This window comes from Hemitrygon akajei, chromosome 28, assembly GCF_048418815.1.
Source record: "Hemitrygon akajei chromosome 28, sHemAka1.3, whole genome shotgun sequence".
Classification (NCBI taxonomy): Eukaryota; Metazoa; Chordata; class Chondrichthyes; order Myliobatiformes; family Dasyatidae; genus Hemitrygon; species Hemitrygon akajei.
In genome coordinates this window covers 7,569,497-7,588,962 of record NC_133151.1, presented here as the reverse complement: position 1 = coordinate 7,588,962, position 19,466 = coordinate 7,569,497, and the positions used below count along the sequence as shown (strand labels likewise).

The 19,466-nt window shown below is 52.6% G+C and overlaps 1 protein-coding gene across 2 annotated transcripts in view; it reads right to left on the bottom strand.

Moving 5' to 3' along the window:
• Positions 1–5,987: 5,987 nt before the first annotated feature.
• Positions 5,988–19,466, bottom strand: part of pld7 (phospholipase D family, member 7) — a 40,635-nt gene continuing 27,156 nt past the window's right edge. For both annotated transcript variants that reach the window (XM_073031264.1, XM_073031265.1), the window contains exons 8-13: positions 18,593–18,720; positions 17,305–17,505; positions 14,147–14,286; positions 10,718–10,883; positions 9,940–10,039; positions 5,988–6,219 (exon numbers count right to left, since the gene is read on the bottom strand). In XM_073031264.1, coding sequence (XP_072887365.1) covers positions 6,014–6,219; positions 9,940–10,039; positions 10,718–10,883; positions 14,147–14,286; positions 17,305–17,505; positions 18,593–18,720 — 941 coding nt within the window. In that variant the 3' untranslated portion in view covers positions 5,988–6,013. The remainder of the gene's footprint in view (positions 6,220–9,939; positions 10,040–10,717; positions 10,884–14,146; positions 14,287–17,304; positions 17,506–18,592; positions 18,721–19,466) is intronic.

Sequence of the window (19,466 nt, the reverse complement as noted above, 5' to 3'; positions counted from 1 at the left end):
ACCCAAGAGAAGGCGCGTAAAGTCACCTCGGTTCATTTGACCGTGCTTTAAAGCTGGAGATGGATCGAGGGGTAGGTTGTGCTGCAGCTTTGGAAGGGGTGACCGACCGGGCTACTGCCTGTAGTAGGAGCTGTAATGAAAGGTTGCACAAACGTGGGTTATTTTCTGTGCAGCATCAGATCAGAGACTGAGGAGAGTCATGGATAGATCACACAGTTATAATCGTATCTCAGGGTAGAAATAGCTACTGGAGGATGTGAAGTTGAGGCGAGAGGGTGAAAGTTTTTCAGTGCTTTGTCTCTGCACATAGTGGTGGTTGTGAACAGGGTGCTAGGGGCTGTGCTTTTTTCTGAATGAGCAGGGAATGGAGGGGTACAGATTTGGTTTAAACTGGCATTGTATTCAGCTCAGACGGGTCCGGGGGCTTGTGACGTCCCACGGCCCTGCGTGGACTGCAGGGAGGAGTGTCACGTTGTCGCGCGGAGCTGGGCGGGCACCCTGGGTCGCAGCTCTAATACAAGAGGCTCTGGGGGAGGCTCAGTAGGCCAGGCGGGGGGTTGGGGGGGGAGATTAAAGAGTTTACGTTTCAGGACGAGACCTGTCATCGACCCGGAAAGGGAGTAGTTCTGTTTTGAACGTGAGTGCAGTATCGGATGTAACACTGACATCCAGGTTGCCACTGGACAACGGTGAGGGTTCCGCAGCGTTGAACATGATTCTCCCCTCGCACCGTACATCAGTGCGAATATTCTCGGCCTCCGCGGCGGGTTATTTTGACATCAATATTTCATCCGGAAAAAAAAATTCCACACAAGTCCCAAGGAAAAAAAAAGCATCAAACACTTTATTTCAACACAAGCATGACAAATTTTTTTTAAAAAAAGCATTCTAAAACAGCATTCAGAAAACAACTTCATTTCACTTCAAGGTAGAAAGGAAATTTACCATGACAGCGCCACCTTTTAAGGTGGGAGTGTTATCCGCCCTGCCCCCCCCCCCGAAGAGTTGGATATCCAATTCCATCCCCAAATCCAAAATATCCCTAACCCTAATGTTGAAATCGAATCGAACCCACATCCACCAATTCCAGTGGCAACCCCCGGAGTGAAGAAACGTTTCACCTTTCACCCTTAACCCATGACCTCTTGTTCTAGTCTCACCCACCCTCGGTGGGAAAAGCCTGTTTGCATTTACCCTATCTGTACACCTCTAACAAATCTCTCCTCATTTTCCTACGCTCCAGGGAATAAAGTCCTAACCTATCCCATCATCTTATCTACATCCTTCCTGTAGGTCGGTGACCAGAACTGTACACAATACTCCACATTGGGCCTCGCCAGTGTCTTGTACAACTTCAACGTAACACCCCGACTCCTGTACTCGGATTTATGAAGGCCAATAGCTTTCTTTACAACCCTACCTGCTCCTATTGTCCTCCAGCTGCCCCACTTCACACCCGTTTTTAATCCCTCCTTGGACTGCAGGGAGAAAGGGAGAAACCTGCATGGCGTGGAGGGCTTCAGTGTATTTAATATCTGCTAGCGCCACAACTGTCCCTTAAGTGGTAACTGTGATAAGACTGCTGACCCGGATCTGGGCCGTACCTTCCAAATATCCGGACCTGACTTGCACTACCTTACTTTCCCTTTTCTATTTTCTAATTATGATTTATAATTTAAATTATTATAATATTTACTTCGATTTGTACTTCAGGGAGCGCAAAGCGCAGAATCAAATATCGCTGCGATGATTGTACGCTCTAGTATCAATTGCTTGGTGACAATAAAGTACCGGCCGAGCTCAGCACCCCCTGTCCCTGCCACAGCTTCTTACCCAGTTGTAGCAGAAATTTTCACAAAAACTTTTGAGTACAAGACATTGGAGTAGAATTAGGCCAGTTTGCCCATCATGAGCAGACTCGATGGGCCAAATGGCTGACTTCTCCTTTGTCTTATGTCTGCTCCACTGTTCAATCGACCTTTGATTCCTTTACAAATCAACGTTTCAACCTCTGCTGTGGCACGGAATCCCACAGGTTCGCCTCCCCCTGTCCATCCTAAATGGATGCCCTATTCTGAGGCTGTGCCCTCTGGTCCCAGTCTCCCCCACTGCTCCAAGCCCACTCTGTTTTAAAGTGGATTAACTGCTACCGTTTGGAAACTTTACGCCTTACCAGAAAGCTATCCAGTGACTTGGCAATGGCGCTGGAAGTTACCGAACATTGCGGACTTTACGTCAAACGCAATGGCTGTCAGAAACTCTCTCCTTCGCATTTGGAAGCTTTGGACCCACGCAGGGTTTGGTATTTATTGGTGATATCCCTGCTCAAAGGGAGAATGAGTCCAGAGGAGGTTCATGAGAATGAGCGATTGTTAAAGGAGTGTTTGGTGGCTCCGAGCCGGTACTCACTGGATTTCAGAAACTGAACCCCAGAGAATACTGAATAGACTGAACGTGGAGAGGATGTTTCCAGCCTCAGAAGGCAAGGACAGTCCTTTAGTTGTAAGCACAAAGATGAGGAGGAATTTCTTTAGCCAGAGAGTGGTGAATCTGGAATTTGTTGCCACAGACGGCTGTGGAGGCCAAGTCATTGGGAGTATATAAAGCTGAGGTCGATGGGTTCTTGATTAGTGAGGGCAAAGTCAGGAGAATGGGGTTGAGAGAGATAGTAAATCAGCCATGATTGAATGGCAGAGCAGACTCGATGGGCTGAATGGCCTAATTCTGCACAAACTGGAAGTCTTCAGCTACCAGGGAAACAGCAGCATCTTTGTAACACAAACTGCCCACTCACACCTTCACGTGGACATCTAGGAACGCCAGTGAACGGCTGCCAGAGCATCGATAAACAAGTCCAAAGAAAACGCAAAATATCAGCGGGGGATAATCATGAAATGGAGCAGGCGCGCTGGGCTGATTGGCATCGTTCCCGCACACTTTAATTCTCAATAGGGGTTTCAACTTCGCTGGCAAAGCCAGCACTGACACATGTCCTCGAGCTGATTCTTACCGGCACTGCAGTCTGGGCAGGAAATTCCAGGATTTGTATCCAGTACGAGGAACCACAGCTACCTTTCCAAGAGGGGAGCTGGAAATCTGCAGCTGGTGTCACATGCCTGCTGCTCTTGGTGGAGAGGTCACGGGTTTGGGGTTTCGGAAACCCCCAGACGAGTGAATGAGGTCATTTTGTGGACGGGACAGGAAGTGGAGGGAAGGTTTAGGGTGACGGACAAGGTGGTGGTTAAGAGGGCTACTTTGACCTAAATGACGCTGGGGTTTGCTCCAACACCGTCCATCTGTGCCTGGTACATATGACATCGTGCTTTTAAACCCGTGCCATGACTCGCCTGCAGGACATTGCTGCTGGGCAGTTGGCCAGTGGGGCGTCAGGGGGACAGGGTTACGCACCCTTGTCGGACGGAATCAGTCGGTGCCAGGACCCACTGGACGTCTTGACTTCAGGACTCGGGGGTAATGTTGGCAGGGGTACCTGGCTGTGGGCCAGGATCTGTAAGATCTGCGAGGGCACACCGTCCGCAGCATCAGTAAGACCAGATATACCGTCCCTCGACCGAACAGATTCAGACATCCCGAATCACAGCTTGCTGAACTGTGCATCCCACCGCCACGGGCCAGTAAAGCAGAACACTACAGCCCCTTCATCCCACGACCTGCATCACTTTTAACCTATTCTCCTTTTCCTTTCTGTAAAGAATTTAGCCCTCCCACCCCCCCATACTTCCCTGCATTCAGCTTGTTACCCCCCCTTGAATTAGCCATTTCCACCCCAAGAAAAAGCTTCTAGCTGTCCCCTCGATCTGAGCCTCTTATCTTGTATCAAGTCACCTTTCATCCTCCTCTCCAAAGAGAAAAGCCCTAGCCCGCCCAACCTACGCGCTCTAATCCAGGAAGCATCCTGCTAAATCTGTGAACCAGCCGTTTCAACTTCCGGTTAGCCAACAGAAACTAGCCAGTTGACACTTGATTAGTAAGGAAGAGAAGGCGGGAGAGTGGGCCTTGTGAGGGACAACAAAACAGCCACGGGCGCGTGGCGGTACAGACTCGATGGGCCGAATGTCACAATACTGCTCCTGTGTTTCGTGGTTGACCTCAGGGTAGAAGAGCTGCCATTTCGGAAATCGCTGGGAGGATCTGTAACAGTCTGTTTAAAATTTAGCATAGTTCGTCCCCCGCAACTTCCAAGAAACAGAAATTAATCTTTGGATTCTCCGATAAACTACCCAGGAGGAATTAGTCAACAACTAATGTTGGGATACACTGAGAAATGAATGTAACAGGTTTTCTAAACAACACACCCGAAATGCTGGTTATAAGAAGCACTGTCAACGTTTTGGGCCGAGACCCTTCGTCAGGACACAGGTTTTCTGTATCGTTTATAAGAAGCTCCAACAAAATATGGGTGCAATTACAGAAGTTCACAAAACAAATATTCTCTATTCCCGTATCTAAAAACTATGTTCCGATAGGCAAGGGTCTGGCTAATTATTACTACATATCCGTATATAAAAATAATCACTCATTCTTTGTCCAAGCTAAATAAATCCTACAGAACAAGAGCCTGCAAAAATAGAACTGTAACAAAATATACATTTAAAGGTTCTCCCTTCTAGAAATACTTTTATAACTGAATGTGATTTTGGTCCTCGGAGCCCGCCGCACCCCATGCAGCCGTAAAGGGGGCAAAAGTCAGTGGTGACAACAGCGATCAACACTGGGCGATTTTCCGTGCTGCTAACAAGCCCGCTTGACGCTGTACACCATTACCACAGTACGTAGCCCAGTTCAAAAGCATACCTACACCCAGTGGCCATTTTATTAGTGCACCCGGTCGCGGCCTGGTTGCTGTCTGGATCAGACACGAGAACGGGGATGAAATGGGGACCGGGTGATTTTTGTTTTTGACCGTGGAACGATCGTTGGTGCCAGGCGGGGGTGGTTTGAGCGTTTCGGAAACTGCCGATCTGGGGGGTGGGGGCTTCCACGCGCGGCGGTCCCCGAAGTTTACGGAGAACGGGCGAAAAAGCACCCAGCAAGTGGCAGCCCTGTGGGCGGGAGCGCCCTGTTATGGTGTTACAACAGGAACTCGAATAACCATGCGTTACAACAGCGGTGTGCAGAAGAGCATCTCTGAACGCTCAACATGTCAAACCTTGATGGGCTACAACAGCAGAAAACCACATCGGGTTCCACTCCCGTACTTATAAAATGGCCACCGAGTGTTTCATGCAGAACAGGGCAGTATATATACAATTTATGTCTCCACTCCGATAAAGCGTTAAATCCTAATTATCCTTCTCGGCAGAAGGTTTCCTATTCCTACCTACGCTATGAAAGTGGCCTTGGAGAACTAGCGTCAGGAGGAGGCACTATACAAAAGCAACTTTGTTTTAATATATATATATTACAAGTACCTGGGAGGGAGAAGTTGGGAAGCTTTTATGTAAACTGCTGTGTGTACGTATACCCGTGAACGTCGCAAGTGAGTGAGAGGAGATCAGCCGGGGCCTGAGAGTTAGAATCTAGGCTGAGTGGCATTCACAGGCAGAGGCGGGGCCAGGGATCCAAAATATCAGCAACCCCACCTGCCTCGGAGCAAAATCGTTCAAAGGCTGCTTCCTACAATCGCGCTTGCTGCATGAGCTGAAGGGGGAGGGGGACGGGACAATCGGAGAACTGTACCAATTCCGAAGTTTGTGTCCCTGCTAACAGCGGCTTCTGGAAGGGCCCTGGGGGGGTTGGGGGTCAAAGTTCAAAGCAGGACACCGCCCCCCCCACCCCCGCGGGATTGCAAAGCGGTGGGGAGTTCCGAAACCAATGCCAGCTTCAAAACGAAAATGCCACCCAGCCTCTGGGAAGAGATGAGGAACAGAGAGAGAGAGGGAGAGGGAGGGAGTGTGAGACTCTGCCTCTCTCTCCCCCCACCTCTCTGCCAGCCAGACCCCTCCCTCCCGCCCGCCTTCACGGAACAGACTTGCGCGAAGCTCGCTGCTGCCTACTGGCTCCCCTTCCATTTCAGGCATTCTTTAACTCTTTCGCTGCCCAGTGCCAGGGCGTGGTCCGAGTCCCAATCGCGCTGGAAAATGGCCTTCAGCTGGCTCTGCACCGTGCCTGGGCTCCCCGCGTCCGCCCCGGTCTGGTTTATGACCAGTCCCACGCCGGCCGTCCGGATGAAGTAGTCCTCAGACCAGTTGGATGTGCCTTTAGAAGCAAAAGGATCACAAATTAGTTTGTGGTCAGCCGCCTTCCCCTCTCCTCATACCCACTACCTGTTCCAAAATCGACATGTCGGTATTTCCTTTTGATCTATCGAAAACATTTTCTCCCTTCCTAAAGTGTAACACGTACATGGATGTAAATGGCATGCAAATTAGCATACATTTGCCTAATGCATAGATTATACGTAACTTGTGCATGCAAAATCAATGACAAAGGGAGATAGAGAGAGAGAGAAGGACGAAATGTACCCCAGGATACTGTGGGAGGCGAGGGAGGAGATTAATGAGCCTCTGCCAATGACCTTTGTATCATCAATGGGGATGGGAGAGGTTCCAGAAGATTGGAGGGTTGCAAATGTTGTTCCCTTATTCAAACAAAGGGATTAGAGATAGCCAAGGAAATTATAGAGCCTTTCTTCAGTGGTTGGTAAGTTGATGGAGAAGATCCTGAGAGGCAGGGTTTATCAACATTCAGAGAGGCATAATATGATTAGGAATAGTCAGAATGGCTTTGTCAAAGACAGGTTGTGCCTTACAAGCCTGATTGAATTTTTTGAGGATGTGACTAAACACATTGATGAAGGAAGAGCTGTAGATGTAGTGTATATGGATTTTAGCAAGGGATCTGATAAGGTACCCCATGCAAGGCTTATTGAGAAAGTAAGGAGGCATGGGATCCAAGGGGACATTGCTTTGTGGATCCAGAACTGGCTTACCCACAGAAGGCAAAGTGTGGTTGTAGACGGAGGTCAGTGACCAGAGGAGTGCCTCAGGGATCTGTTTTGGGAACTTTACTCTTTGTGATTTTTATAAGTGACCTGGATGAGGAAGTGGAGGGATGGGTTAGTAAATTTGCTGATGACACAAAGGTTGGAGGTGTTGTGGATAGTGTGGAGGGCTGTCAGAGTTTACAGCGGGACATTGATAGGATGCAGAACTGGGCTGAGAAGTGGCAGATGGAGTTCAACCCAGATAAGTGTGAGGTGGTTCATTTTGGTAGGTCAAATATGATGGCAGAATATAGTATTAATGGTAAGACTCATGGCAGTGTGGAGGATCAGAGGGATCTTGGGGTCCGAGTCTGTGGTTAAGAAGGCATATGGTGTATTGGCCTACATCAATCATGGAATTTAATTTAGGAGCTGAGGGGTAATGTTGCAGCTATATAGGACCCTGGTCAGGTCCACTTGGAGTACTGTGCTCAGTTCTGGTCGCCTCACTACAGGAAGGATGTGGAAACTATAGAAAGGGTGCACAGCTGCATCACTGCCTGGTTCGGAAATTGCACCGTCTCGGATCGCAAGACCCTGCAGCGGATAGTGAGGTCAGCTGAGAAGACCATCGGGGTCTCTCTTCCCGCCATCACGGACATTTACACTACACGCTGCATCCGCAAAGCAAACAGCATTATGAAGGACCCCACGCTCCCCTCATACAAACTCTTCTCCCTCCTGCCGTCTGGGAAAAGGCTCCGAAGCATTCGGGCTCTCACGACCAGACTATATAACAGTTTCTTCCCCCAAGCTATCAGACTCCTCAATACCCAGAGCCTGGACTGACACCTTACTGCCCTATTGTCCTGTTTATTATTTATTGTAATGCCTGCACTGTTTTTGTGCACTTTATGCAGTCCTGGGTAGGTCTGTAGTCCAGTGTAGCTTTCTCTGTGTTGTTTTTTTTTATGCAGTTCAGTCTAGTTTTTGTACTGTGTCATGTAACACCATGGTCCTGAAAAACGTTGTCTAATTTTTACTGTGTATTGTACCAGCAGTTATGGTCGAAATGACAATAAAAGTGACTTGACTTGAGGAGATTTACAAGGATGTTGCCTGGATTGGGGAGCATGCCTTATGAGAATAGGTTGAGTGAACTCGGCCTTTTCTCCTTGGAGTGACGGAGGATGAGAGGTGACCTGATAGAGGTGTACAAGATGATGAGAGGCATTGATCGTGTGGATAGTCAGAGGTTTTTCCCCAGGGCTGAAATGGTTGCCACAAGAGGATAAAGGTTTAAGGTGCTGGGGAGTAGGTACAGAGGAGATGTCAGGGGTAAGTTTTTTACTCAGAGAGTGGTGAGTGCGTGAAATGGGCTGCCGGCGACGGTGGTGGAGACGGATACGATAGGGTCTTTTAAGAGACTTTTGGGTAGGTACATGGAGCTTAGAAAAATAGAGGGCTGTGGGTAACCCTGGGAAATTTCTGAGGTAGGGACGTTCGGCACAGCTTTGTGGGCCAAAGGGCCTGTATTGTGCTGTAGGGTTTCTATATCTAAGCTGGCAGGAGAGCATAGTGGTTATCGTAATGCTCTACAGAGCCACTGATCCGGGTTCACTCCCACTGCTGTTTATCAGGAGTTTGCACGTTCTCCCTGTGACCCTGTGGCTTTCAACCGGGTGCCTCGCGTGCCCTCCCACGTCCCAAAGTTAGGGATCATGAGATTGAGGGCATGCTATGCTGGCAACGCCGGCGGCCTGCCCCCACCCCAGGGCAATCCTCGAACCTCGCTGGCCTCATTTCATAAACGTAACATCAAAGATCGGTTTCACCTTCCGCACGAGCGTCCAAACGAAGCGCGGCTTTCGGCGTCAGACCGGGCGGGGGTTGCCACACCGTTAGCATCAGAGTAGCTTGCCCGCCAGCTAGCCTAATCGGTAGGTCTTTGGTCTGGGGGAGGAAGCCCACGCGGTCACAGGGAGAACGTGCAAACTCCTTACCAGCAGCGGGGGGGGGGGGGGATCAAAGCCGGTCGCCCTACTGTAGGAAGGATGTTGGGGCTTTAACGAGGATGCTGCCTGGTTTAGAGGGCGTGTGCTATCACCAGAGGCTGGATAAACCTGGGCTGTTTTCTCCGGAGCGTCGGAGGCTGAGGGGAGATCTGACAGAGGTTTACAAGATGATGAGAGTCATCGATAGAGTGGACAGGGAGTATCTTGTTTCCCAGGGTTGAAATGTCTAATACCAGAGGGTAGCATTGAAGGTGAGAGGGGGTAGGTTCAGGGTGGGGGGATGTGAGGGCAAATCTTTTTTACTCGGGAGATCCCCAAGCCATCAGACTCCTCACTACCCAGAGTCTAGACTGACATCTACATCATTTATTATAATATTGTAATTTGTCCTCTACTGTGCCTATTGTCTTGTTTATTTATTGTACTGCCCTGCACCGTTTTGTGCACTTTATGTAGTCCTGTGCAGGTCTGTAGTCTAGTGCAGTTTTTATGATGTTTTACGTCTAGTGTAGCCTTGTGCTGTCTCACATAGTCTAGTGTGGTTTTGTGTTGTTTCATGTAGCACCAGGGTCCTGGAGGAACGTTGTTTCGTTTTTACTGTGTACCGTACCAGCGGTTTATGGTCGAAATGACAATAAAAAACGACTTGAACTTGAATGGTGGCAGAGGCGATTGCATTCGAGGCTTTTAAGAGACGTTTGGATCGACAGATGGACGTGAGGGAGATGGAGGGATGCGGACACGGTCTAGGTAGGAGGGATTAGTGTTGGGGTGATTTTGATTTGCTTTTCAGCTGGTTCAGCACAAACGCTGCGGGCCGAACGGCCTGTTCCTGCGCCGTACCCTTCTATGACGGTCACTGCCCTCGGAAACGAGCGCGCTGACTGCGACGCAGCGATCGCAGTCGCCTTCCTGGAGCCTTTAGAGGTGGATGAGAGGCGGGGGGGGGTCACCCCTCCTCCGACCCGGAGCACTCACCGACATAAGCAATGCGGTCGGTCACCATGTACTTGTTGTGGTTGACCCTGCTGAAGGGAATCTTCTCCTGCTCCGCTGTGGCTGGAACCCGGAAGATTTTCTGCAACAGAGTACAAAAAAAAGCTTTGGGGGGCGGTCCAAAACCTCCGGAAGGAGCTGGCCGAGGATTATTCGCAGACCGCCGCGTTGAAGTGGCCTAATGACGGTATTCTCGAGTCTCCACCCAGGACTCGTGTGACTGACGGGAGTGAAAACCGAGAGGAAGCTACGGACACGATGAACCCCGCCAGAGATGGAGGACCGTCATCGCTGACGGAAACGCCGGAGGCATAACGTCCAGCAGGTTTCCTGTCACGCGCACATCGAACCATACAGTGAAATGTGTCACTTGCGTCACCGACCGACGCGGTCCGAGGATGTGCTGGGGGGGCGGGGGGGGTGCAGTCCACAACTGTTGCCCCACTTCCAGCACCACGACGGACTAGCCCGAACGTGGGAGGAAATCAGAGCATCTGGAGCTGGCGTGCTGCTAACGGGGAGGACACACAAAATCCTTCCCGTCAGCGGCGGGAATCGAACCCCGGCTCCCGTACAGCGTCACGCCGATCGCTACGCTACCCTGCCGACCGTCCATCCTCCCGAGCCGCGGACGTCCCCCCCGTCGCTCCTCCGCCCCCAGATTGCGGCGTCTGCTGTCTCGTGCCTCTCCGAGCGGGCGTCCCGTCCCGCCTCGGGGAGGGGACCCTACCCCCTGCCCCACCCGGGCCCCGGAACTCACCACCTCGATTTTGCACTTCAAGGGCTCCTTCTGCAGGACGTCCAGCGCCTCGAGGAAGACCAGCATGGGGGCGTACGTGTGCGGCCAGCAGCTGACCAGCAGGTGGACGGTCACACCGCGCTCACAGGCAGCCATGCGCAGCCGGTCCTCGATCGTTGGCCAGTACCTGAGGCGGGGAAAAGACGACAGCGGGTGGGGGTGCTGCCTCTCGGTTCTGGTTCGGCCCCTTCCTCTGGCGCCATGCGTGTGCCCGGTGGGGGGGTGGGGGTTATCTATGTACGTACGTGTGTCTGTAAGTTTCCGGCAGACCAGCCTCGTCAACTCGTGGTTGGCAGCTCATCTGGAAGAAGGAAAATCCTGATCTCCAGCCTCCGCTGCCTTGCGACTGTACCCGCTCACCGGGAAGGCTTTGGGAGTGAACCCCGAGGGGTAAATCCGGAGCTGGACTTCATTTCTGACTGGCAACTCCTGGTGCCAAACTGAAGCACGGACAGGGGGAGTTCGCTACACGGGCAGCAGCTTGCTCCCCGTATCGTACCGCCCGGGCTCACGGATCTAGACAGCGAGGGCCCAACACCCATGGTGAACTCTGACCGACAGAGAACTGCGTACAAGACCATAAGATATGGGAACAGAAGTAGGCCATTCAGCCCATCGAGTCTGCTCTGCCATTCAATCACGGGCTGACCCAATTCCTCCAGTCATCCCCACTCCCCGCGACACAAAGCCTCACCCTCCGTCAGGGTAAAACCCTCGGGATTTGATACGAACAGTAAACCTGGTTTCCCCAACCCCACCTCCCCTTACAGATGTGGTGCCCTCTACCTCGTACCCCCGATCTGCAAAACCACCCCCCCCCAGACACAAGAGATTCTGCAGATGCTGGAAATCCACACACACACAGATCAGGAACTCAACAGGCCCGGCAGCAGGTACGAAGGGGAAAAATAAAGTCGACATTTCAGGCCGAGGCCCTGTATCAGGCCTGGGAAGGAAAGGGGGCAGAAGCCGGTCGCACACCGTTAGCGGTGGGCGATGCGTTCTCGTCCCTGGCGGAAGTCGGGACTGAAGCCGGGCCTCGGGTCCCTGGAGCTGTCTCGCCGCGCCAGGCGACGGGAGGCAGGAATGGCACGTGAGGAGGGCAGGGAGCTCTGCGGGAGTGGATTTGGGAGCTGGAGGGGGGGGGGCGGAGGCTGATGGTGTGTGAGGCGTGAGCTCGGGGGGTGGAGAGCGAGCGGAGGGAGTGTCAGAAGGAAGTGGTGAGGTAGGGACAGCAGAGGGAGATGTTAGTGGGCGAGGACGGGAGGGGAAAGAGGTGGCTACAGTGAATAGGTCACAGACACAAGAGGGTCTGCTGACGCTGAAAATCTAGACGAACACTCACAAGAGGGAGGAGGAATTCAGCAGGTCAGGCAGCGTCCGTGGAGGGGAATAAACAGTTGAAGTTTTGGGCCGAGACCCTTTACCCAATGAAGGATACGATAGTGCTGAACACTTACTCTCACCTAGTCCCACCGACCTGCACTCAGCCCATAACCCTCCATTCCTTTCCTGTCCATATAGGGCATTGTCATTTTTACTCTAAATGACAATACTGAACCTGCCTCTACCACTTCTACTGGAAGCTCGTTCCACACAGCTACCACTCTCTGAGTAAAGAAGTTCCCCCTCGTGTTACCCCTGAACTTTTGCCCCCTAACTCTTAACTTAAGGCCCTTACAGTTACTTTTTTGAAGTTTTGGATTTGATCAGAAAGTTTTTCCTTTTTTCCTGCTTTTTCCAGATGAGCTGCCCAGTTTTTTTCTCGTTTTTTTGTGTTTTGGGGTTTTTTTTTCAATGTACATTTCAATTACAAAGGTTCCTTTATCATTTTTTCTTCTTGTTATGGATAAGAGGAGAATCAGTTATTTTTTTTATTATATACTATTAGATTAATTCTATCTATGATCGTGATAATTTGTATTTTTCCTTTTATTTGAATTGATATAGATTTTTGAGACAATTCTCTTGTTTATCAATCTTTCTATTTACCTAATAAAAAGATTGATAGGGGGTAACACAGCCCCCGCGAAACAACGAACGTCGGTGACAATTCAAAAAGGTTCTGGTAGGGAGGTGGGTGGGGGCCACAACCCCGGTTTGGCGTTCCGGATTTATCTGCGGTCCGGCCACTAGGTGGCAGAGGCGCGCAAGGCAACACACAGACAGCCCCCAGCATGACACTGAGACAGAATACCACAGGGGCAATATCGACCAGCTGAATTAAATGGGCCAGGGCAGAGCAACGGTCTCACAGTTACAGCCCCGGCGGCTCAGGTTCGATTCCCGCCGCTGCCCGTAAGGAGTTCGTGCGTTCTCCCCGCCCCGTGACCGCGTGGGTTTCCCACGGGCGCTCCGGTCTCCTCCCGCAGTCCGACCAGGTACCGGGTGGTATAGGTTCATCGGTCGCATGGGTGTGATGGGACAGCAGGGGCTCAATGGGCCGAAGGGGCCTGTTACTGTGCTGGATCTGTTTGCAGCGCTGGAACAGAAGGCCAAGTACACGGTTCCCTGAAAGTGGAGTCACCAGCACAGAGGGTGCTGGGGAAGACTTGGCTGTCATGAGTCAGGACACTTGGCGTATTGACCACAAGATACAGGAGCAGATGGAGGCCATTTGGCCCATCGAGTCTGCTCTACCATTTCATTGCGGCAAATCCACCTTCCCTCTCGGCTCCCAGCCTCCTGCCTTCTCCCCGTATCCCTTCATCCCCCGACCAATCAAGAATCTATCAACCTCGGCCTTAAACGCACGTGCAGACTCGGCCTCCTGCGGCAATGAATCCCACAGATTCACCCCCCACCTCCGTTCCAAAACGACACCCCTCTATTCTGAGGCTGGTCTTAGACCCCCCCACCCCCCCCCCAACACAGGAAACACCCTCTCTATCGAGGCCTTTCTGCATCCGACAGGTTTTGAGGAGCTCACCCCGTTTTGGGTCTGATGTTTGCTCTTTGGAAAGACGTTATGAAACCAGAAAAACCACAGGAAAGGTTGACAAGGACTCGAGCGGTTCGACGGGTTAGGACTTTATTCCTTGGGGCGTAGAAGGCAAGAGTGACCTTACAGGGGTGATTAAAATCACGAGTGGCAGAGATTTTAATGAAGAGACCGTTTTTTACTTTAGAGACACAGCAGAAACCGGCCCTTAAGCCCACGTGACCGATCAGTCTATTAGCCGGTACGTCTGTGGACTGTGGGAAGGAACCCCACGCGGTCTCGGTACGAACCCCTTACGGACAGCGACGGGAATCGAACCCCGAGAGGTGACGCGAGGCCAGCGTGCGAGGGGGTGGTGTGGCGAGTTGGCACTCATCGAGGCTGTGCGCACCTTCTAAACCTCCAGCCAGCTATCCGCCCCTTTCCGCCACCCGCCCTCCCCTTCCTACCTCTGCGGGTTGCAGAACTTGCAGAGGGGGAGGAAGTCCATCACCGAGATGAAGACGAACTCCCGCGCGTCGTCGATAACGTCCAGGATGGCGTCCAAGTCCGTGGTGCGGCCAGGCCCGCAGAGCGACGGAGGGGCACTCTGGGGAAGGGGAGGGGAGGGGGTAGACCACGGTTAGTCCCATCGGCATTGCAGCAGAAACAGGCTGTCGTCTCTGCCCTATAGGAAAAGGTAGTCCTATACTGTATCTGTATACTGTGTATACTCTATCTGTGTCCTCTGGTCCTAGACTCCACCCACTATAGGAAACATTCTCTCCACATCCACTCTATCTGTGTCCTCTGGTCCTAGACTCCCCCACTATAGGAAACATCCTCTCCACATCCACTCTATCTGTGTCCTCTGGTCCTAGACTCTCCCACCACAGGAAACATCCTCTCCACATCCACTCTATCTGTGTCCTCTGGTCCTAGACTCCCCCACTATAGGAAACATCCTCTCCACATCCACTCTATCTGTGTCCTCTGGTCCTAGACTCTCCCACCACAGGAAACATCCTCTCCACATCCACTCTATCTGTGTCCTCTGGTCCTACACTCCCCCACTATAGGAAACATCCTCTCCACATCCACTCTATCTGTGTCCTCTGGTCCTAGACTCCCCCACTATAGGAAACATCCTCTCCACATCCACTCTATCTGTGTCCTCTGGTCCTAGACTCTCCCACCACAGGAAACATCCTCTCCACATCCACTCTATCTGTGTCCTCTGGTCCTACACTCCCCCACTATAGGAAACATCCTCTCCACATCCACTCTATCTGTGTCCTCTGGTCCTAGACTCCCCCACTATCGGAAACATCCTCTCCGCATCCACTCTATCGGTGTCCTCTGGTCCTAGACTCCCTCACCATAGGAAACATCCTCTCCACATCCACTCTATCTGTGTCCTCTGGTCCTAGACTCCCCCACCATAGGAAACAACCTCTCCACATCCACTCTATCTGTGTCCTCTGGTCCTAGACTCCCCCACTATAGGAAACATCCTCTCCACATCCACTCTATCTGTGTCCTCTGGTCCTAGACTCCCCCACCATAGGAAACATCCTCTCCACATCCACTCTATCTGTGTCCTCTGGTCCTAGACTCCCCCACCATAGGAAACATCCTCTCCACATCCACTCTATCTGTGACCTCTGGTCCTAGACTCCCCCACTATAGGAAACATCCTCTCCACATCCACTCTATCTGTGTCCTCTGGTCCTAGACTCCCCCACCATAGGAAACATCCTCTCCACATCCACTCTATCTGTGACCTCTGGTCCTAGACTCCCCCACCATAGGAAACATCCTCTCCACATCCACTCTATCTGTGACCTCTGGTCCTAGACTCCCCCACCATAGGAAACATCCTCTCCACATCCACTCTATCTGTGTCCTCTGGTCCTAGACTCCCCCACTATAGGAAACATCCTCTCCACATACACTCTATCTGTGCCCTCTGGTCCTAGACTCCCCCACCATAGGAAACATCCTCTCCACATCCACTCTATCTGTGCCCTCTGGTCCTAGACTCCCCTACCATAGGAAACATCCTCTCCACATCCACTCTATCTGTGCCCTCTGGTCCTAGACTCCCCCCACTATAGGAAACATCCTCTCCGCATCCACTCTATCTGTGTCCTCTGGTCCTAGACTCCCCCACCACAGGAAACATCCTCTCCACATCCACTCTATCTGTGTCCTCTGGTCCTAGACTCCCCCACCACAGGAAACATCCTCTCCACATCCACTCTATCTGTGTCCTCTGGTCCTAGACTCCCCCACCACAGGAAACATCCTCTCCACATCCACTCTATCTGTGTCCTCTGGTCCTAGACTCCCCCACTATAGGAAACATCCTCTCCACATCCACTCTATCTGTGTCCTCTGGTCCTAGACTCCCCCACCATAGGAAACATCCTCTCCACATCCACTCTATCTGTGACCTCTGGTCCTAGACTCCCCCACCATAGGAAACATCCTCTCCACATCCACTCTATCTGTGTCCTCTGGTCCTAGACTCCCCCACTATAGGAAACATCCTCTCCACATACACTCTATCTGTGCCCTCTGGTCCTAGACTCCCCCACCATAGGAAACATCCTCTCCACATCCACTCTATCTGTGCCCTCTGGTCCTAGACTCCCCTACCATAGGAAACATCCTCTCCACATCCACTCTATCTGTGCCCTCTGGTCATAGACTCCCCCCACTATAGGAAACATCCTCTCCGCATCCACTCTATCTGTGTCCTCTGGTCCTAGACTCCCCCACCACAGGAAACATCCTCTCCACATCCACTCTATCTGTGTCCTCTGGTCCTAGACTCCCCCACCACAGGAAACATCCTCTCCACATCCACTCTATCTGTGTCCTCTGGTCCTAGACTCCCCCACCACAGGAAACATCCTCTCCACATCCACTCTATCTGTGTCCTCTGGTCCTAGACTCCCCCACTATAGGAAACATCCTCTCCACATCCACTCTATCTGTGTCCTCTGGTCCTAGACTCCCCCACTATAGGAAACATCCTCTCCACATCCACACTATCTATGTCCTCTGGTCCTAGACTCCCCCACTATAGTAAACACCCTCTCCACATCCACTCTATCTGTGTCCTCTGGTCCTAGACTCCCCCACTATAGGAAACATCCTCTCCACATCCACTCTATCTGTGCCCTCTGGCCCTAGACTCCCCCACTATAGGAAACATCCTCTCCACATCCACTCTATCTGTGCCCTCTGGCCCTAGACTCCCCCACCATAGGAAACATCCTCTCCACATCCACACTATCTATGTCCTCTGGTCCTAGACTCCCCCACTATAGTAAACACCCTCTCCACATCCACTCTATCTGTGTCCTCTGGTCCTAGACTCCCCCACTATAGGAAACATCCTCTCCACATCCACTCTATCTGTGCCCTCTGGCCCTAGACTCCCCCACTATAGGAAACATCCTCTCCACATCCACTCTATCTGTGCCCTCTGGCCCTAGACTCCCCCACCATGGGAAACATCCTCCCCACATTCACCCTGTCCGATGTTTGACAGGTTACCTCCCCATTCTCTGAAGGCCATGTCCCTCCTGTGACCGGGACGTGGCAGATGGGCACTCACCGAAACGTAGACCCGGGCGTCGATGCCGTTCAGCGTCAGGTGGAGCGGGCGCTGCCTGCTGGAGAGGGCGGCGTAGGCGGCAGGCCAGTGCCTGGGGATGGACGCCCCCTGCCCACCCAGGTACCAGTACACCCCGAAGATCCGCTCCAGGTCCCGGGCCAGGCAGCTGCAGTTGGTCAGGACGACGCCCAGCTCTTTCACCTGAGGACATAGGCGGCGGACATTACACCCTCCCACCATCTTCCGCAGCCCCCACGCAAACCAGGCCTTTCGGCCCCTCGCCTCCCTGCCAGCACAGTGATTCTCCCACTTCTCATATTCTCGTCAACACTCACCCGAACAATGAACGCACTGTCCCACTATCGCCCCCCCCCCCCCCCCACGTCAGGAGAACCCACACGGTCACAGGGAGAGCGGAGAGCTCGTGGGGACAAAGTCAGGAATCCAGAGGCTGAACACGGTGTGACTGTTGCCCCGAGCTGCAGGTATCTCAATGCTGGAAGCCTCACAGGGTTGTGGAGAAGCACAGCATAGAAACAGGCCCTTCGGCCCATCTAGTCCATGCTGAAACCATTTTAACTGCCCACTCCCATCGACCTGCACTGGAGCCACTGCCCTCCATGCCCCGACCATCCATGGACCTGTCCAAACTTCTCTGAAACGTTGAAATCAAGCCCGTGTGTAGTTCGTTCCACCCTCCGAGTGAAGACATTTCCCCTCATGTTCCCCTTCAACCTCTCACCTTTCACCCTTAACCCATGACCTCTGGTTGTAGTCCCCCACCAACCTCAGTGGAAAAAGCCTGAATGCATTTACCCTATCTATGCCCCTCATAATTTTGTATACCTCTGTCAAATCCCCCCTCAAAATCTTCTACATCCCAAGGAATACAGTCCTAACCTTTCCATCTTTCCTTATAACTCAGCTCCCCCAGACCTGGCAACATCCTTGTCAATTTTCTCTGTACTCTTTCAATCTTGTTTACATCTTTCCTGTAGGTAGGTGACCAAAATTATTCACAATACCCTAAATTCGGCCTCGCCGACATCCTGTACAACGTCAGTGTACCATCCTGTACAACGTCAATGTACCGTCCTGTACAACGTCAGTGTACCGTCCTGTACAACGTCAGTGTACCATCCTGTACCGAGTACATTGACTTATGAAGGCCAACGGGAGTGGCGGTCAACAGGGAACAGATGGGCCAAAGGGCCTGCTTCTGTGCTTACAACACCGAGTGCATCGGGCTTTCGCGCTTCATGACCCCAGAAGCAAAAAGATCACACACCTGCGTCAACGAGCGCCAGTCCATGTTGGCGCTGCCAAGGTAAACGTGCTGGCCGTCCACCACCCACAGCTTGGTGTGGACGATCCCGCCGGTCAGATTCTGCAGCCACACACCTCGGACCTCAGCACCTGCGGGGCAGAGGCAGATAACGAGCCGGCCGCCGAATACCGCGCGTGTGCGGGTGGGGACGGAGTGGACGGGAGCCGGTGAGAGTGGGGTTTGGGATTGCCAGCACGGCTCGACGGGCCAAACGTCCTGCCGTGCCGTTCGGGAGCCAGAAGGCGGAGTCTGCGGGGCAGCTGAAGTGAGGGAGGGGATAGGCCGGCGGGAGAAGGGATGAAGGGCCTCACTACCCCCCCCCACCCCACTCCCAGCCTTCCTGTTGATTCTCCTCCTTGCCTTCATTCCTGGCCAACGTTGTTGTCACGACCGCTGGAAGTAAGGCGCCTCCGATCGTCGCGGTGGGGGCTGAGGGGGTCGGACGTGGTGGTGGTGGTGGGGGGCGGGGTTGGAGAACGCGCCAGTGGAAATGAAGCCAAGGGAGGGACTGCGCTGCAGGGATCTCGTGCCAACTGCTCGCTTCAGTTCTGGCCACCTCATCGCAGGAAGGGTGCGGAGACCGGCGAGGGGGCAGAGGGGGGTTTCAGACTCGCTCCAGTTGTCACAGGTAAACGGAGAAACGTTTGCGACAAAACAAATCGGCGAGGATCGCTCTGTCGCCACGATTCCAGCGCCAACATGGCGCGCCCACGCTCACTAACCCTCACCGAACGCCTCTGGGCTGTGGGAGGAAACCAGAGCACCCGGAGGAAACCCACGCAGTCACGAGGAGAAAATAGAAACATAGGAAACCTACAGGCCCTTCGTCCCGACC